General features: G+C 39.7%; 1 protein-coding gene across 4 annotated transcripts; it reads right to left on the minus strand.

Moving 5' to 3' along the window:
• Positions 1-5,393: 5,393 nt before the first annotated feature.
• LOC105051279 (protein-tyrosine-phosphatase MKP1) lies at positions 5,394-20,517 on the minus strand. Of its 4 annotated transcripts, XR_012134280.1 has the most exons (3): positions 18,130-20,516; positions 16,870-16,987; positions 5,684-6,054 (listed from the first exon to the last, which is right to left on the minus strand). XR_012134280.1 is itself a non-coding variant. In XM_073243211.1 (2 exons), the coding sequence occupies exons 1-2, from the start codon at positions 20,251-20,253 to the stop codon at positions 5,645-5,647; spliced, it is 2,157 nt and encodes a 718-aa protein (XP_073099312.1). In that variant the 5' UTR covers positions 20,254-20,517; the 3' UTR covers positions 5,394-5,644. The 4 variants fall into 4 exon arrangements, 3 of the variants coding, with proteins under 3 accessions (XP_073099312.1, XP_019708479.2, XP_073099313.1); XM_073243211.1 differs by lacking the exons at positions 5,684-6,054; positions 16,870-16,987 and adding an exon at positions 5,394-5,677 and having other exon boundaries at positions 18,130-20,517; XM_019852920.3 differs by lacking the exon at positions 16,870-16,987 and having other exon boundaries at positions 18,130-20,503.
• Between the last annotated feature and the right edge of the window lie 224 nt (positions 20,518-20,741).

Consider the following 20,741-nt stretch of genomic DNA (forward strand, 5'->3'; position numbering starts at 1 on the left):
ACAAAGCCTCCCATCTTACCACCAACAATTGGATACCAAGGACCCCATCACTGGTCGGCTATAGATCATGTCCCATGCCACCAGGTGCATACCACCAGTGCGCACATTTGAACCCTAAATGAAGCATCTAAAGTACTACTCAAGCTTTAATAGATAGATCTTCAGTACCACAATGTTCAATAAAAGATAAACCAGCTTTGAATTGGACACGAACCTGATGAAAGTCATCCTACCCATCATGGATAGGGCTCTAGCTTGCTAGCCCTAAATTCGCTTCTAGATTTTTCGAACTACTCCCAAACAATCAACCCTCTTTGGTCGACACCCAGCAATGGGAACCCCTAGATAGTACCAAGTGCCACTCTGTTCCATGATCTCCAACCTGTTCCTAATCATCTATCTTAATTAGGGTTTATTTTCAAACTAAACATGACAACTAACTTGTCAAGGTTCACATTCTACCCAAAAGCCAAATAGTAGTCCTCCATGACCCTGATGAAGCAGACTGCATTCCAGACAGTTGCCCAACCCATTAACAAGCAATCACTTGCAAATAATAAATATGAAATTGGCTAGGCCTTAGGAGTCGATAAGTAGGGATTGAAATCTGACCCTTGGAAGACAACACACAATGCTTAGAATAGAGCATCAACATAAATGATAAAAAGGTAGGATGAAAGAGGGTAACTTTGGCGAAGCCCTACCATCAATTGAAAGAAATCCATGGGAGTCCTATTCACCAAAATGGCAAAGGTCGATCCGCTGATGCATTTCATAATCTAGCTAATCCATCGGCTATGGAAACCAAAGTAATAAGGGCCTCCTCTAGAAAGTGCTAGCTCATATAGTCGTAAGCTCTCTCTATCTTAAGCTTAACCAACATGAGACTGCATCGGAATAATGCCCTATGAAGATCATGCATGACCTCCTATGCTAGCAAAACATTATCGATGCTACTTCAACCACCAACAAAAGCATCCTGCTTTGCGCAAATGAGGCAAGGCAAGATGGGTTTCATCCTCCCAACCATCAACTTGTCACAAACCTTGTATAAGGCAGTGCACAAGTTGATAGGTTTGTAGTAACTTAGCTCAAAAATATCCTGTCTCTTAGGTAGTAGATTAATATATGTCCTCTTCCACACAACCGACATCCCACCTATAGCGAATAACTCCTACACCATAGCCACCACCTCCATGTGGACTAAAAGCCTTCTGAAGAATAGGAAAGGAAGCCGTCCAACCCAAGAGCTTTGTCCTCCATCATGGACCAAATCACCTACCAAAACTTGTCAGTCAACACTGGTCTAATCAGGTCAGTGTTCTCTTCCAAACTAACCTGACAAGCAAGATATGGAGTGGCAAAGGAACCAACTCCCCTAGGGTCACCATTTATCTCAAACTGAAAAAGCAAAGAACTTCTTGCCTGATGTCCTCCTCACCATTCAGCCACTGACCTCTACTATCCTTCACCTCCCAGATTTGATTCCTATGTCTCCTGATGATAGTAGCCTGATGAAAAATTCTAGTGTTCGGGGGTTGGGGATCCATTTCTTACTGATCCAATGGGAGGCTCTGATCACCAGATATGTAGCATGATTTTTGATTTAGCCTGATGGCCTCTAGAGTTCGATGATGCAGTCTAAGTATGATCACAGGCCTCCTGAAAGAATGGCCCATGTTGATCGGAAGGAGACTTGCTCTCGCCTCCCTAACCAGCTAGATTGTGCATGATGGACGGTCGATTGATATTGTCTGGGATCGATGGGTGGCTAACATTCTGCTTTCTCATTAGCCTACCTTCATTAGTATGGAGGCGGGTGACACTCTGTGGGTCTATGATTGCTTCAGTCAGAAGGGAGGAGATAGAATGAATAGATGGTGAATCAACTTTTTTGCTGGTCAGTTGGTCGATAAGATTTTATCCTAGGAGATTCCCTTTCTCTAGGGTCCGAATGTCAGTATTTGGCGATCCTTGTGTATGTCTAGGATAGTGGCTAGGGACTTTTATGATCTCTAAAGGGGGGAGCCAGTCAGTAGATTAGATGGTGCTTGGATCTGGAGGCTTAGAATTTACCCAATTAAGATCAGCTTATTTATCTTAAAAGTCACCTGGAGTCGACTTCTGACTAGAGCTCTGTTGAGGGCCCATGGGATGGATATCTCCGCTGAGTGTCTGTCTTGCAGGTCGAATGAGGAGACACTTGAGCATGTCTTGTTTCTTTACTCAAAGGTAGCTCAAGTGTGGCAGTTGGCAGACTTCCATCCGGTACTGACATGGGGATTGGTCTGCTCATGCTTTTCTAAAATTTTTGTGTCAAAATAGAGAGTTTGAGGATTTGAGATCTACTGGCATCAGAGCTGCTTATTTAGCTCACCATATCTAGCTAGCCTTGAATTTTGGTCTTTTTGAGGTAAGATGACAGCTGGCCAGGACTGTGCTGGAGAGAACTTTATCTCACGCAACTGAGATTGTGGACACTTTGCAATTAAGGTCAATCTTGAGGAATCGGGATACTTGGGACCCCCTTTTCGCTCTTACAGCGCCCCATAAGGTTTATATTACTTAAGAGCTCCCACCTCCGATCTTTCTCAAAGTCAACTTTTATGGCAGTATGACTAGTGGCAATATTGGTATAGGTTTCTTGATTAGATTTGTTTGTTCGGAATTTATGTCCCTAATGCAGAACTTCAAGCTACCTGGGAGGGCATCTCCTTCTCGTGTCTAGTGCTCAAAGCTAATTGACTGGTGGTGGAGGGTGACTCCTCAATGGTGGTCAACTGGATCTAGGGACAAGGGAGGCTACAGCCTCCAATTTGTTGGTCCAAGACATCTATGGTCTATTAACAGGGTGCACCTCTGTAGATATCAGACATGTCTATCGAAAGGCAAATTCTGCTGTCAATTGAGTCCTGAGTTTTGTAGCAAATCATTCTAAAGGAGATAGATGAACTGATGTATCTCTTTTGCTGATCTCATTCTGCAACATTCTTTTTTCTGATTTTTTAGATTGTATCTATACCTGTTGTGTATGAATTCTTTTGACTTACTGAAGAAAAAAACTTGGTGGTCCTACCCCCTATCCAATCCACTAAACTCTAGACTTCTATCTCCAGAAAATCTTCTACTACCTCAGGAGAAAGTGATGCTCCAACAATCTCCATCGGAGCTCCACCAAATCACTGTCAGACAACCCACCCTCTTGGTACTTTCCTTTCTGGAGCTCAAATATTGCTACCTCAACTACCTCTAATCTTCTGAAGATGTCACCAATCTCGATCCGATTCCACCGCCTCAGCCTCAACCTCGTAAGCTCCAATCTCCGAATTATCCAATACCTCACATATTTGATTGTTTGATATAGAAAGAAATATGATCATTCCTGTAATTGAGCTGATAAGGGTGCCATCTCTCCACTCCTGTACTTCTCCATGCCCTTTCAAAATAGTACTATTCGCATTTTCTAATATATTATATTATCTATCAGATTGATTTTACAATTATAATAAAAAATAATTATACTATTAATTATAATTGGGTTATTATAAGGATAATTACTATAGTAATTAAATTAATATAAAATAACTTAATATTATAATAATTAGATATATTGTTTATTATATGAATTATAATAATTAAATTTTATTTCTTATAAATGATTATGATTATTATACATAATATAACACAATAATAATATTTTATATTATGTTAGTATTGTCATTGTATTGTTCTAATAATAATGCTAAATATAATATATTTTACTGCAATTATATTAGTAATGTATTATTATTAGGGCTACAATGTGACTTGTCCCAATCTAATTTAACTCAGTTTGTATTTGAATATCCATGGATTGGATTAGGTTCAAAAAATTATACTTAATCTAAATTTTCGGTCAGGTTTGGACCCTAATTTTCAATCTAACTTGACCTATCTATCATTAGATCTAATTTGGATCAAAAAAGGGGGCTAACCTGATCTAAACATGATCTAGCCTGATCTAAGAATCTATCTCCTCTAAACAACTATATCTCCTCTCACCTATTTTTACTTAATTATATTAGATATTCATATTTTATTACTTATTTTAGTAGATTTTTATCTATAATACATTCATGAATATCTATCTATGTACGCATGGATGCATGCATTAGTGTGTATTAAAGTCATAGTTTGTAAATTTAAAAACAATTGGATGAAATAAAAAAATTTTTGAAAGAAAAATCTAGTTTAAATTGCACTTTTCAATTTTATTTAAATACTACTCATTTTATATTTAATTATTAATTATTATATTTTAGTCGTAAAACAATAAGTAGCTGCTTAACTCAAACTACAAGCCCAACCAAACCCAACTTCGAACATTCCATGTTGGATTTGGGTCATACTTGTTCCCAACCCAATCCATTCCCAGCCTAATATTGTAATAATATTATTATGTTATAATGTTATAATAGTAGTTTAGTATAATAATGATATTTTAATTATAAGGATATGGAGAAAGGAATGGTTGGAGTGTGAAGGGACCCTTTCTAAATGACTTTGTCCATTAGAAGATTCTATTGGCGTAGTATCGAATATTGGCTGCGGTTCCAATTGTAAGTGTTGAGGCTTTGCAGGCTTCCAAATACTTCTTTTAGGCACCTACAACGCTATTGCAGCCAATTGCAACTGCAGCCTACTAATTGTAGTCAAACAATCACATCCTTTCCATTGATTTTTATAGTTAGATTCATCTTTTTTTGGCAAGTAAGAAAGTCATTGCCTATTAAGGATTCAATCTTGATTTAGTTGGTATGATTCCTACAGTCAAATGCAGAAATACCTACTAGCAAATATCTAATACCGACAAGCAAATATGTAGTTCACAAATTAGTGAAATGTTCTAATATGCTAGCATGAGGTTAACTCAATTTATGGCATTGGAAGGTGGCCGTGTAACTCCTATTTTGGTGACGATGCAATTTTTTATTTAAACCCCCGAAAAAGTGCATGGTTTGAGCGTTCATCCAATGTAATGGTACAATGATTCCTTCCATTTTCTCGATTGCAACCAGCTCATGATAGGTAATTCAATGTTAATGTTAATTTCATTCTCTCAATTGCCGTGAGGTATTGGAATTCAAGACATTTAGGACATTGAGTAGACCTGGTTTAACACCCAGTTGTTTATATGAAGAAACACTTTCATATGGACTTCACAAAGCCCTGCTGATTGTTGACAGAAATGCACTCAGCAATCTTTAGCACCTCTGCTGAAACATGTGCTTTACACAGGCGTAAGGCCTGCCCAACCAACAGCACAAACTCTTCACTTGATAATTTGTGGATGTGCTTTCCCCCTTGACAAGCCTGAGTGCCTGCTTGCTGGAGATAGCATAACCATTTCTTGAACCAAAATGTGGCATCTTGTAAATCTTTTTCAGTCATAATGGTGCCGATGAGGAAAATAAACTGAATTTCATATGCCAAACATTTACACATCATTAAAAGAATTTATTTGCACAACTCATTACACAGCTGTGGTCATAAAATTACAAGTCGTTTGTTATATTTCTCCCCTATGATCTAATTTTCTCCATTAGGAAATTTGATGTGCTTTGTTTCACATCCTCCGGTGGCGGGGGTCTGCAACACCTTTTTATTACTCGTCCCTGTGCTGTAATCCTGAAGTAATCTGCACAAAGTAAATATTTATGTGAATAAACTCTAGGCATCAGACATTATGTTGACAAACATCAATATATGTATTTCATGGTTCCTAGAATTTGGACATATACATTGACACCTTTCTTTGGTATTGACTGACAGCCTTAAATATCATGTGTATTACACTTTTACATCGAATTGAAATTGTCTTAATGAATTTTATTTGTGTTATCCTGCTGGGCTTCATCCAGTTCAACCATTGCTTCTGTGCTTGGAAAGATTAGAAGAAGCTCCAAGTCTGATAAGTCATCTTTAGCATTATCAACTCTGACTACTCTTGTTAGCTTGGTGGAATGAAAACAGGTGGTTCAAGAACTGCTCTGGCTCGTTGCCCTCTCTAATTATCTATCAAAACAGCGACAACAAAATCAGGTCGGGTTAGGAAACAGACCATAACAAAAAGAAAATGGATGCAGCAATCATGTGGTAAACAAATATTTGTTTTAAAAAACTACAAAGTAGAGTCAACTGATCAGATGTTCATGGCACAGATAGGTCATAGGTGAAAAAGAAAATTACATTACTGGCTTGGCAACTCAAAAAAATCTCACTACATTAATAACCAGTTCTAGAAAGACCCATTTAAATGTGCTACTAGGATAGGATGAAAAAAGAACTCCCAGATCAGCAACATACATTTTCTGACACTCATAATTGGCATTTCAGTAAGTCTCGATTTTAACGTAATCCTGTCATAAGTACATTTAAATGGCCTTTTGCAGGCCAATATATGATAGAAATGAAACCAACCAGGAAGAAATCCTTTTCTGTTCCCATTCGCACATAAGCCTTAGCATGCTTCTCTACCAGCTATAGCTGGCTGAATGGCTTACAAGACAAGAAAACAGTATTTGCATGTTATCTCTTGCCAACCTTGTCATTTGTTAGTTGTTACTGTGATCTCTATCTACCATCTATACATTCTGATAGATGTATGGTGGCCACATTCTACATGAAAGAGCTTTGACCTATTCTAGTTGTAAAAATGAGAACTTGAGGTATCATTCTCATTATTGGTTTCTGGTACGTGATTGCAATCCACTTAACCTTATTGCTGGAATCTTATGTTATCAGAGCCCATGATACTCCTCAAGACTTGTTAGGAGAACTTTGAAAATTTATCATGAGATATTGGTTGATTATCTCCAATAATGAATGTGGCCTTCGTGTATAGATGTGTGCATCAATATTTTCACTGAAGGACATTGTGAAGACCTTTGGGGACAGATCCATATTTTCAGGCAAAGGCATACTTTTTCCATCATAATTTAATGACCATCAGCAAGCTCAGACTGGCCTACCACCAAACCCAACTCTCCAAACCTTCCTGTGGCATCTTTGACCCTTCAGGCGCCCTGTCAGAAAAAAGTACTTTCATTACCACTACAAAGTTAGACATCATTGCCAAGGTAGCCATGTTAGCATCCAAAAACTTGATTTCTGGCATATTTCTCTCTTCTACTTTCTGACTTTTGAAAAAAAAATTTGCAATTTCTTTTTTTTCTTTTCTTTTTTTTTTTTTTTTTTTTGACATTTGACATTCCTTAGCTTGGCGATCATTTTCCATATATCTTGCCACCATTTGCCAAAGGTGAAATGTTTTTGTTTATATATGTTCATTTTTTGTTCGTTGCATCCTTTAATTTGTATTTTTTTTAATTTTTTACATACATCTTGTGATCTTGATTAGGCTCGACATTAGCTGTTTGTTCTATCCTTGAAAATTTTCTTCCAAATTATTTTCTTATAATTTTGGTCCTCCAACTACTTTGACAATTGTGTTCTTTGGATAAACCACACTTTCGCAGCCGTCTTCAAGCATTTAGATACCTTACATTGCACTTGCAACTAATAAAATCCTCACGATGCCCTCATGACTTCTTGCAAGCTAGGGATGCTCATGTTAGCATTGAGAGCAACTGCCGGGTAGCTTGTCACTGTCGACAGCAACATCATTGGATAAGACATTTGGGATCATCTTAATTGTTCCAATCCAGATCCTGTCTCTTCATTTCTATTGGTGATGACTTCACTTCTGGCCTAAAATCCTGAAATTCTAAGTGAAGCTGTCTCATCAATTTCTTCATTAATATAACATCATTTTTTAAAGCACAACATATCTGTACCTTATCTTCTGGCCCTCACAGTCCTTCACTTTTCATGTCTCCAAAGCCATCTAAAATGAGCCTAAGAGAACTGGCTGGGCATCACGTACCTAGAAATCATTTACTGGAGTGGCTGCTGAGGCATCTATTACCCAGCTTGCCAAGCATATAGCATGTTTGAAAAGTTTCTGTGATGACACAAATAGTTCCAATTCTCCATCATCGAAAATGTCTCCTGCATCGTTGACCTCATATATGTTCAATTCTAGGCAACAAAAGATACAAAACTAGGTTTCTCCAATCTAACTGCATGATCAATGCCCTTGACCTCCTAGATCAATATCATAGGTTGGCCCCATTAAACCATATTTCTAATTGATTCAGATAGAATGTAGTGAAACCCACAGACTTGCAAACTCTTCCAAATGTCCCATATGTTCCTTGTATGAATTTTTATTAGTAAGCCTACTCCTTGTCTCCCTTTTTCTTGTATATGTTTTATGCAATGTGGTCCTCACACGGGCCAAAGGACTAGGACCAATCTAAGAGCAAGGGAGCTTAAATGGTTAGATTATCTCTGTCACCTTCCCATTTTTACTTAAAAGCCTTCAATTTTTAGTTCCAGAGCTTAGTCCATCTGATTTAGAGCACCTTATACTAGCTCATTTATCTACTTCTAGTTTTAGTCTTCAACTTGTACTATGCTTTTGGTTGACCAGTGTTCCTTATCAAACAACACTGATGCTGGTTCCAGGTGCTGAGAGAACTGGTCAATAGTTGATGTTAAATTGACGGGCAGATTTTTAAAGAATGTCAAAAACTATGATATTTGCACATGATTTAATCAGTATGGTTATGGTCAAACTGCTTGACCACATGCTTTTATCTAGTGAAATGAATTTTTCTAATAATTTGGTATTATTCATAATTATTCAAGGACCAAATCCATCATCTTCTATTAGTGATTATACATATTGCATTTATTTCTTTGATGGTTTCTAACATTTTACCTCCATTTACCATTTGGATTACCATTTCAATCATATGCATCAATTGAGATAACATCACATTGTGCACCTATATTGGTCTCTATTTCAAGATCGTTACTTTTGATAGTCCACTTAAATACCCCTCACTCAAGATGTGTGACATTAATAACACACAATACCAATCTTAAACACCAGTTTGCTGACAACATTACAGGTTGTCGAGGAAAAAAATTATCACCTTGAGACTATTTGCATGCAGCTCATTTTTTCGTGCTCATTTAGACCTAGGACCACTCTGTAACCTAAGTCATTGACAGCCATTGATCGCATTTTAATGTACTAAAGCACAAAAGGTCAACTACATTTATTAAGATCTAGAATTTATTTCAGATATGCAATATCTGCGATAATGTGCAAACGAATTAAGATTTTTGATGCAAGAAAAACTGCATTGGACTGAATTCAGAATGTGAAGGCAAATACTCAGGTCTCGAAGTAGAAGAAATGAAGAAAAACAAGAATAGAAAAAAAGAGACCATTTTCTTTTCTTTTATATTCTCCCTTATACTCCTCCACAACTAGGGGTAACAATAGGTCAAGTCAGATTGGGTTTGGTTGTGGTCCCAAGTCAGATTGGGTTTGGTTGTGGTTTGGGACCACAGCCATCTCTCAAAAGGAAATGATTCCTTAGAGAGAGAAAGAATAAAAATGAATTACTACACATATTCCCAACAATTTTGATTAAGAAATTATTGTACTTCCATACATGGTTCCCATAGGATCAGAAGCTACTATTGATTATTGCCGATCTTGGGGCATTTCCAATTAAGAGATCATGTTCTAAAGTGTTGAAAAGAAGAGTAGAAGGCTAGAAGCAAAACATTTTTTTTCTATAAATTGCTCATTCAGTAATATATGGCTTGACAAAGGGCACACATGTCTATGTTCACTATGCACAATCTTTTTTAATTATGCACAATCTCTATAAATTTTCTGATTTTGTTTCTATAAATTTCCCAACACTAGGTATGCCAAACCTTGTTGTACCATACCATGTATCGACTTTATAATAGGATGGTACCAATATAAGGTTTGGTACTGAAACGGCGAACCTTGGATAATACCTTAGAGTTTAGAGATAAACCTTTGAGTAGACTCAAAAGATTAAATCCAAAATTGCTTCATAGATTACTATGAAGCAAGCTAATGGATGCAACATGATATGATGCCAAATATAACAAATCTTATTAAAAAAATGTAGTAATTCTAGAACATAACAATAAAACATAATAGAATATCATAAGCATCCACAAAATCTATTATCTAGTCAACTTCATTATGTTTATGAAGCATGCATATGAATATAACATGGTTTGGTGCACCAATATGACAAATCTAGAAAGAAAAAAACATGATATGAAATATTCTAATGAAACATACATGCCATCATACTATTGTACCCAAGCCTCAGGCAACATCAACATCCACAAGCTCCATCATCTTGTCATGATAAAAATCCATAGGGCATAACATCAATGTTACATATTCTAAGATTAACCATACATCAGGTTCATAATTAAAAGGTTAGCATCCCTTAAATATTTAAAAAAAAAAGACTCACCCTTAAATGTACCTAAGAAGTATATGAAGCCCTATTTTAATTTCTAAAAATATGAGACCCTTAGTAAGTAGCTTGCATGTATCCTAGCCTTATCCTACAATTCCTAAAATCCAATATGTACTGAATACAAAGATAGTGTGCAATTCAAATTATTCGAGGGACATAACTAGTTACATGACTGGAGCTGAAGGCTTGTGCCATGTTTGCTTTAGCTGGCTCAAAAGACTAAATCCAATTGTATTCAAAAGAAAATCACCAACCAAAGCTTGCACGGTTGAGTTAGTAACCACTCCAAGATTTTTTGAGCTTAGAGAATTAAGATCATGAAATGGGCTCAAATAGTTGAGCCCAAGTTCATGAGGGTTCATCAATTTAAGTTCTCCCAGCTAGATCCGATAGATTGAACTCATGGAGAGTTGAAACCAGAGGACTAGTCCCCTTTAGGCTTACTTAAGCTGGACCCAGAGCCTAGGTGATGCAAACCATGTCAAGGATGAGTTCAAGCATCGACAGGATCAGTAAAGTCCAAGTAGGAGAAGGACTGCTGGGCAAAGTCATCATTATATTAGAAGACTTGCAAAGTTGCCAAAATTTATGAAAACATTACCTGATAGCTTGAGATGTAGGTTTCTTTAGGGTTCCCTTATTTTGGTAGGTCAACATGTGTTAGCTGGTGACATGACCAAGTGAAAGTGATGCTCTTTTGTTCCCGCGAAGTGTAGGAATTATTACAAAGCAACACTCTAGTTTCCTTTTATTTTATAAGTAGACTAGAATAGGGTTCTATTTATAACTTTATTTGACTTGTCAAGGAAACTGGCACCTATATAAGAAGTCTTGATTGTACAGCTGAACTATTCTTTCTTGTTAATAACATTATTTTTCCTTTTTTTATCTTGAGAAAGTTGTGGTATTCCGTCTGAAGCCAAGGTTGATTTGTGAGCTAAAGAAGACAGGGTTTTGATTTTAGATTTGGGCTTGTTTTAAGAGGATGACGTTAACATTAGGTGGAATCAAAGTGAGTTCGTCCTTGGCCTGACAGAATTCAACAACAAATAAAAGTGATGACACCTCCAAGAACAACACACTCAATGGTTAATAAGTGACTGAAGATGTGTTCAGCACATCATTCAAGGTGATTCAATGATCAATCCATTAATTGGTCGATGGGTTGAAACAACTTTCTCTTCAGACCAACTTATGTACTTTGGTGATGATGGTGCTTGCAGTCACATGGATCGTGATCGAAATAGCCAATTTCAACCCTACAAAGAAGGGGGTAGTAGCAAGGAGATTGATGAAGTTATTATTCAAAGAGATGCAACATGAACAAGACACCAAGATCGAGACTATCATATGAAGACAAATCTTCCAGCTTTCAAGAGCCAATAAAATATCAAGATTTCCTCAATTGGGTTGCTGAAGTCAAGAGGTTCTCTGATTACATGAAAATTCACAGGTTAAAAAAGATGGAACTATTCACTTACACATTGAAGGTTGGTGCTTCAACATGCTGGGAATGGCTACAAACTGAATTCGATAGGGGCATGGCAGTAGATAATAAAGGTACAGCTTTTATCTGTTAACTATGATCAAATATTATTTCAATAGGATCAAAGTTGTAAACAAGGGATTCACAAGATGAAAGCCTACATGGAGAAGCTTTTTTATCTGGCACCATGTGATGATTTAATTGAAATTAAGTCATAGTGAGTGGCTAAATTTATGGGTAAATTGAGGACTATCATACAGATCAACCTATTGGATAGTTAATGAAGCAATCAAAGCCGCAATTAGAGTAGAGCACCATCAGAGCAATTGAGGAATCAATCAAATGGCAAGAATTTTCTAACATAACCTTCACGTTTAAATGCCAAAAATCCCATAGGTTGCCATTAGTGACCAACCTCTACCACCCACAGATATGGGAAGCAAACTCAGCTTAAAGCAACAAACAGCAAATATAGAGCTATATCCTAAAATCCATATGCCCGCCCATAGCCAGCCATATGCTGAATGTCCCACCACCTGCACACACACACACTCAACCCGCACACCCCCCCCCCCCCCTTTCCAGGCCCCTCAGATGACTGGTGGTCAATATGGAAACCTACCTTGAAAACATGGACACGGCATGAGGAGAATAAATACTTGCCTAATGAGAAAAATCCAAAACAGCGAACTTATTCTAATAATGAGGCCAAATCATTTATGGTGACGAGAAAATTGTCAAACCCTGAGCAACAAGAGAATCTACGTCAATACAATACCTTCTGCACACAGTGTACTGTTAACAAGATTTATGACTTTGTTACAGATGCTGTCGCGAGAATACATGTCATGTATGATGGTAGAGAAATTGTGGTTAAAGACAAGAAGCATCCTGAAGATCAAAAAGGTCAGCGATAACAAGGTAGTTGAGCAATGCCAAATTCCTTTTTTCATTGAAAAATTTTATAAAGATGAGATGGTGTTTGATGCAGCACATGCGTATATCATATATTGCTCAATGGACTCTAGTGAAATTATAAGCATTCTATCCACAAGGGAAAGCATAATATTTGTATTTTCCATAAAGAAGCAAAGAAGATCAACCTTGCTCCACTGGAATGGAAATGCCAACCTATAAAATTCTAAGTGAAGGGGAAATATTTCTTAATTGAACACTAACATGAAAATATTAAAACAAACAAAGCATGGACGAGTGCCAAAGTATAAATTAGATCTTGTGTGTTTACTGAAGCTGCAAGGAACAAGCACAATACTGAAAAAATGGTTGATCTTTCAACAGGAATGATCAAACACTTGAAAATAACCAATCTTTATGAATAGCATGTATAAGAAGAGCACAAACAGCCAATGCCAAACTCGAGGACACGTTTTCTTCAAGTGGAGGGGACTGACGATGAATGTATTATGGGCAAGTTCAAACAACAATAAAATTGACAAAGTTCAACCCATAAGCAAACTGTTGGCAAGTCACCATTAAATTAGAAGTGCTGCAAACATTCTACCATTCATGAAGATACCACCTGATAGCTTGGGACATGGATTTCTTTCAAGTTTCCTTGTTGGTCAGTCAATATGTGTTAGTCAGTGACACAACCATGTGAAAGTGAGCCTCCCTTTATTCCCATAGAAAGTAGGAACCATTACATAGCAGCACTTCAGTTTCCTTTTTATTGTATAACTATACTAGAATATATTTCAGTAGGAGTTCTATAACCTATATGTAAGGAGCCTCTCATGAGTCTGAATGATTCCTTCTTATTAATAAGACCACTTTAATTTTTTCCGCCTTTCAAAAAGAAAGTTGTGTTTTTCCATTGCGAAGCCAAAACAGATCTATAAGTTCAAGAAGAAACTGTTCCTTTTATTGACTTGGGCTTGCTTTGAATAGATGGCATTTATCTTGTTTCTTTGTGCTCCCGTGCTTGTTCTATGTTACCAGGCCAAACCTGAATTAGTTAATTGTCTAGGAGGATTAAATACCCATACTCCTTCCCACCTAGGATTTAGAGATTTGTACCTACATTTATCTATGGCATCCTGGGCCTAGAGGGCTAAATGTAATTTGACAGTACCGGATCAAAAGGAAAGCATCCTTTAAAGTCCAAACCCAACATTACAGTGCCGAAACCTTTAGTAGGAAAACTACTTAGGTCCAAAGACTTCGCAATACTGTAAACTCAAAAAACTGTATTCTAAGCTCAGCTATTTTTTCAGAGAGACTAAGTTGCAACATAACACTTCAACCTAAAAGATTGAGTTCTCAAGCATTGACTTCCATGCACTTGAGTCGCATCTCCAAGTTTGTTTCTAGGAATATTCCCTCTCATGCTTATCCTCCTTTAATTGGACACTGCAGAAGTGCAGAGTAAGCCCCCATTTCGCTATGAAATACTTAGAAAGCTTATTCCAAGTTCCAAGTTCCATATGTGATGATCATTTATTTTAAGCATTCACTTAGTTAATCAAACTTATATATGAGGTTTCCTACTTCTTGGGGAATTTATATTCTCCTTTCATTTAGTTCCAAAGGATTACAATACCTATTTTGTCGTGAGAGACCCCAAGTTCTCTAGTTTCATTTCATGAATTTATTATGTGTTTACATATATGGTTGTTTCTAAAAATTTGAGAAGTCCTCTTTAATGTAGCTCTATGAAAACTCAAGATCCTGTGTTAATTCGGCTCCATGAGACTAAGCCCCTCCCAAAGACACAAAGGCCATTTTTGTTAAGAGCTCAAAGATTTCTATATTATGTTTCATTACTTCAAGAAAAGGGTGACACTTTTTCTGAGGTCTCTAAGCCCCAATTTAGCAAGGAAAGCAAGGTTTGGCTGGGGACCCCTTAAATGGGGTAATAATCCACAAAATAAACAAGATCAGATGAACCATCAATCCAGACCTGTGGTGTGCTAGGCACAATGTTCCACACGCCTATCATAGAAGAAAGAGTGAGAGAAAAGAATAAAGAAAAGAGAAAGATAGGCATCCCTTATGTATCTGAGAGCAAGGGAGCTAAGAAAAAAAAAGAAAGAAAAGCATTAAGTGTAAGTACACCTTGAAAGACATAATAGCTTGATTGCACACATGCGAAGGCATCTCCTCAAAAAATAGAAAGGAAAGATTTTCTGTAGCTTAATTAGAGTGATTTGATAGGACTATTTGGGTCAAATGCAAGGATCACCATCTTGATACCAGATCCCATACTAGTGCCAATCTGTTACCATGTCAGTATGGGTCGATGTACCAAGTGTCGATATGCCCTCATACCGTGTACTGGTACCGAACTGATATGATACACCCCATACCATCCGCTTCAATATGGTATAGCAAACTTGGGTCAAATGGATTGAAAAGGCCTAAGAACACAAGGCTTGGTCTTGTCATTTCCTCTCAAAGTGAAAGAGAACACCTTTTATTGTGCAAGAGACTAATGGGTCAACCTTAGCTTTAAAAAAGGCAGCAAAACAATCATTTTCTCTGGATAGCCTTCGCAAAAAAGCCTTTTCAAAAAAAAAATTCCTTGAAAAGTAAATGACCATAGAACTTGATCATTGGAATGACGCACATAAAACAGTCACCTTGAGATGGGTGGAAACACTTTTCCCTAATGGGGGGTCAATTTATACCTGACCATTGCATTGAGTGTAGATGAGTATCATTGTTGTTTAGAAATCCCCTTAAAAATTAGATCTGGGAATAATCTTGATTGAATGGCCAGATCTGGATACGCCATTGTTAGATGGATGAAAGCCCTGTTTGAGGGTAAAACAGCTAGTCCCCACGATTCAAACATCGTGGATGAAAGATCTATCTAGAATAAGGGTCAATGTTATTTCAACCCTTAGATTAGGTGCAAATGAGCACAGCTATAAGATGAAAGTTCGATTCAATCCAAACAACAAAATCAGGTTTGGACTGTATTCTATTGTTGAACGGGCAGAAGCCCCTTTGAGAATGAGGGTGGGCTCAATTCTGACCATCATATTAACGCATATATGTACCATGATTACATAGATGAAAGCCCTTCATAAGGATAAATTAAAATTCAATTAGGTTGGGAAGGAATGAACCTCGATATGAGATGGACAAAAGCCCTCTATAAGGGCCATGATTAGTTTCAAGCAACGATTGAATAGTGGAAGTCTCCTTTAAGACTGAAGGGCACTTTGACCATTTGTTAAGATAAATAGTCTTTACAACCATGGGTTGGCAAAACCCCCTTTCTAAGGGCAATTGGTAGATATTTTGTCAACTTGTTAGAATAGAAAGGGCTTCAAAGTCATGTATCAAGCTAGAGAAGATGTATAAATTTAATCATGGACATTCATCCAGATAAGGCTGCAAACAAGCAGAGATTAAGCAAGCTAGGCCATGTTTAAGCTTGGCTTCTTTTGACATCAAACTAAACATAAGCTCGTTTAAGTTAATTTCAAGTCAAACATGATTTGTCTTCAAAACAACTCATCTAAAGGACTTGTTAAAGCTTGAGATCCATCAAGGAATTCCTTCGAGCAAATTTCCATTATTATATATGCATGCACTAGTTGGAATTTTCATTAGCAATTAAAAATTACAGGTATCGGCAGCAAAGGGTACTTCAATTCGTTTTGAAAGATATAGGAGGGTAAGACCTAAGATAACATTGAAAGAACTACAAAACTATATGGAATAGCCTGAAATAACAGTAGAAGTAGCCTAAACAAAAATATGTGGTGAATGAGTATTTACATAAAGCTGTTTGAAATAGTTTCAGGAAAGGTTCCATAATTATGGTTGTTATGGTTAGCCATTGGTCAAGAGGCATAATTCTTTATATAAAATATGTTACTATGCAATAAATAAATTAAAAAAATCAAAGTTTTATTCTAATTAGTAACTGAAGCAATACATGAAATATACTAGTGATCATATGTCAAGTTTATTTGAACCAACCGATGAATAAGCTTGGCAACTTTCATTGTCAGCTTGTTTTCTGAGAGCAAGTCCTTTTCAAGATGAACAAAGAGCAGAACACAACGCACTCACTAATGGCTTGCTCATTTGATTAGCCCTACATCAGGATAATAATGGCTTTAGGGTCAACAAAAGCACTAAACCATAATTATCCACTTTCTAAAGGATTAGGTTGAAAATGCATGATAACATCGTGCAATATGACTTAAATGGTCTTTAATTCCTCCCTTAAACACCTCATATGATCAACCAACAGAACATCAAATATGGTAAACATGACCATTTTAAAGAAGGATCAAATATTCAAACACTAAATTGACATTATTATTGAATGGGTGATATGACTAGACACATCTTATTTCACAAGTCAAACTAATTCTAGTAAAATAATGCAATTACAAGGCTAACCCACTCCAGATAGTCCAAACCCTAGAAGAGTGAAAGAAAGGGGACTCTACCCTTGATGCTGCACAAGGTAGCAAAGGCAATTATACATGCTGGGTTCCATATAAGTTAAGAAGCTCATCCCTGTTGAATTTTAATCAAATAGAGGCTTCTCATCATTTAAACATCTGCTCTTGATAGCGAGAGTTTAACCTATGAACCCTTGTCCAAACAGTTCAGATCAATAAAAAAAAAAGGAGAACAATATATAGTAGTGAGCTTACAAATATGAGTTATATTAGTTGCTAAAGTACAGTTGAAGGTACCTACTTTCTATCCCTTTGTAAGTTACTGTATGGTACTGGTCAGTTGGAATAGGTACAGAAAATATGCATCGTAGTCCCTTTACTTCGTTTCCTGATTTTACCCAAAAGGCTGAGATAGGTACTATATAAATTTTTTAACAGTTGCAGTCATCCAGATCATATGGCAACAAGGATCTAAGCTTAGACTGCATAAGTACATCACTCCTCTAGTTCCAACAAAATGGGTTGAGACATCAAAAGATCGGATATTGTCATAGGTATTCAGTAGAATCTGTCCTCAATTGTAAGGCCAAACCATGTAGAATTGTTGATATAAAGACATAATAACACCATTTGCCAATCAAATAACATGAAAATATTTTTGTTTTTCTTTGAATTTATGCAATATATATCAACAGCAAACATAACAGTAATTATTGAAAGGCAAGCATTACTCAGCATGTCAGTTCAACCAGTTAGTTTGTGCTGTCTGTAATGAAAATAGAAGTGCAGGTATATAAATCATTGCTTTCAAGAATTTATTAAATACCTGTACAGGAATATTGGCCGGAAGCCCCATATGATGAAAGAACTCGGCACCAATCCTGTCCAAATATGTATGTCTATCATCTACGTCTCCTTCACTCATCTCACTCCCACTTCCATAGCTCATCTGCTGACTCTCTCTTCCTAGCCAGACATACATAGTATTCATCTTTGTCTTTCTTCTACCTGATTTAGACTCTGGTGCTAACAAAACAAAAACTGATTCAGAGTCGAGGACCCCGGGATGAATTATTTCCACTTTTTCCATATCAGGCCACCTGAAAAGAACTGCATGAGTTAACCAAGCATGACCTTCAGTGCTAACACTCTCTTCCTCAGCATCCATCCGGTCTGGAGATGAATCCAATGAAAGCCTTTGCTCTATATCCATGGTTCCTCGGTCTTCTTCCAATTCTGAAATGAAGGGAGGAGACAAGCACCAATCCCTTACTATATCACTTGGGGAGATCTTCGCCTTCTTTTCATCAGCCTCCGGTGACAGGACAAGAGAAGGAGCCCTGGTTCCTCTACGCTCAGCTAGAGATCGAGGAGCGCTAGAAGAAACAGAAAAGGACGCATCTTTTTCCCTCCCCATTGTCTTCTGCAAAGGTGGTGACCTAGAATCAAAATATACCAGTGGTGTCCCCAATAAATCCAATCTCGGCGGCGACGAATTGTACCAATCGGAAGAAGATGACGATGCCGGAGAAAATGAGAACATAGTAGAAGCAGAGTCAGCCGACGAAGACGATGGAGTGGTGCTTGACTCTACCGAGAAGGAGCCTGGTGACCGAACCTGATCTCCCGTCACCGATTGCTCATCACTAGATCCTTCAACCTCTGCTGCCGCCGCTGCTGTCACAAGTTCCTTAATCCCACCTTTCAAGAACTTGTGCCTCAGCCGGCTCCACCCGCTCTCCCTCGCCGGAAGCCGGGTCTCGGCCTCCGTCCCAGGCATCGGGAACGGCGGCACCACGCCACCCTTGAGCGCCCGCCGGAAGATCTCGAAATCAAGATCATAGAGCTCGACCCTCCTCTTCCCGACCTCCCCGACATCAAGATCCGTTGCTTCGGGGCTCGAAGAATTTGGGTCACGGAGGGCGGCCCAGAAGTCGGGCGGCTCGGAGCCCTCCGGGACGGTGACGATCGGCCCCTGGGCCCGCTCGTAGCGGACGACCTGGAGCGCCGCCCCGCCAGCGCTGGCGGCCATGGTTGGCTCGCAATCGCGGCCGACCCACACGTAGATCGCCGTCTGGACGTGGACAAGAAACGCCCCCCGGGAGTCGAGGAATCGGGGAAGCGGGTCCGCGACGGCTTTTGGGACGAGGTGGAGAGGGTCGTAGGGAGAATGGGGGGCCATCCGGTAGGCCCGGAGGGCAGACCCGGGACTAGGCGGCAGCGCGTGGACGCGGCTCTGACACTGAAGGAGTTGCGCGGCGAAGCCGAGATTGGGGTCAGTGACCGCCCGGGCGGCTCGGACGCGGCGGAGGGCGTCGTCGAAGGAGATGGCGTGACGCCACATGAGGTAGGCGATGACGAGCGCCGCGGAGCGGGAGGCGCCCCGGCGGCAGTGGACGAGGACGCGGCCGTCGGGGCAGTGGAGCCGGACGTCCTCCAAGTAGTCGAAGGCGTCGTAGAGGACGCTGGTGATGTCCTCCGCTGGGGAGTCGTGGAGCCACAGCGTCTTGTAGACCAGCTCCCCCCGGAAGTACTCCGGGGACGCCGACCCCACGCAGTTGAGCACGTGCGTGATCCCGTGCAGCCGGAGCACGTCCCGGTCCCGCGCCGCCACGTCGCTCCCCAGGTAGACGTGCTCCGCCACCCGGGAGCACTCCCTCGCCGCCGCCGACGGCGACGACCCGGCGGCCGACGGCGTTGCCGGAGGGCAATTCCGGTGAAGCGGCCACTCGCCGGAGTCATCAGATCCGGGGCGGGGCCACTCGTTCAGGACCGGCCGGCGGGCGACGGAGAGAGGCTGGAGAGGGGGGAGGGAGAGCCGGCCGGGTTTCGCCGGCGGGCGGGCCGGGTTCGGGTGTGGGTTTGGCTGGGAGGTGGGGGAGGAACGGGCGGTCCAGGAGGCGGAGCGCCAGAGGGACCTCCGGGGGGTGGGAGCATCCTCGCTGTCCATGCTATCTCACTGCCGTCGCGATTGGGTCGGGCAGCCGTCCATTAATATAGCCAAGGCTTCTTCGTCGGTTCGTTGTTTCACCTAAAGCCCGTGACCGATGGCTGGAAGTAATCTCGGAGGGGCCGGAGAGAAGAACGGGGACCGGGGGGAAGCGACGACCGAGTAAACGAGAGCGGATTTGAAAAAGAAATAGATTGGGGGATGGATTCAAAAGGATGGAAGGGTACGGCGCCGCTGTGGGGGTTGGCTTGGAATGGCGACTCTTTGACTGGGTTATGGTTTGGTCAACGACACGTCAGCGTGCAGTGGGCCCACGCGTCTACTTCGTATTCGTTGGCGTGGGGACATGGTGGGAGTGGTTTGCAGGTTCATGCGATGCATGGGAGGAGGGCAGAGAGAGAATGAAGAGCGGCACGTGGTGTGAAGAAAAGGTAAAGGATGGTGGGCAAGGTGTGAGTTTATTAATATGGTGTACCGCGACGCACGTA

The sequence above is a fragment of the Elaeis guineensis genome, chromosome 9 (genome assembly GCF_000442705.2).
Source record: "Elaeis guineensis isolate ETL-2024a chromosome 9, EG11, whole genome shotgun sequence".
NCBI lineage: Eukaryota > Viridiplantae > Streptophyta > Magnoliopsida > Arecales > Arecaceae > Elaeis > Elaeis guineensis.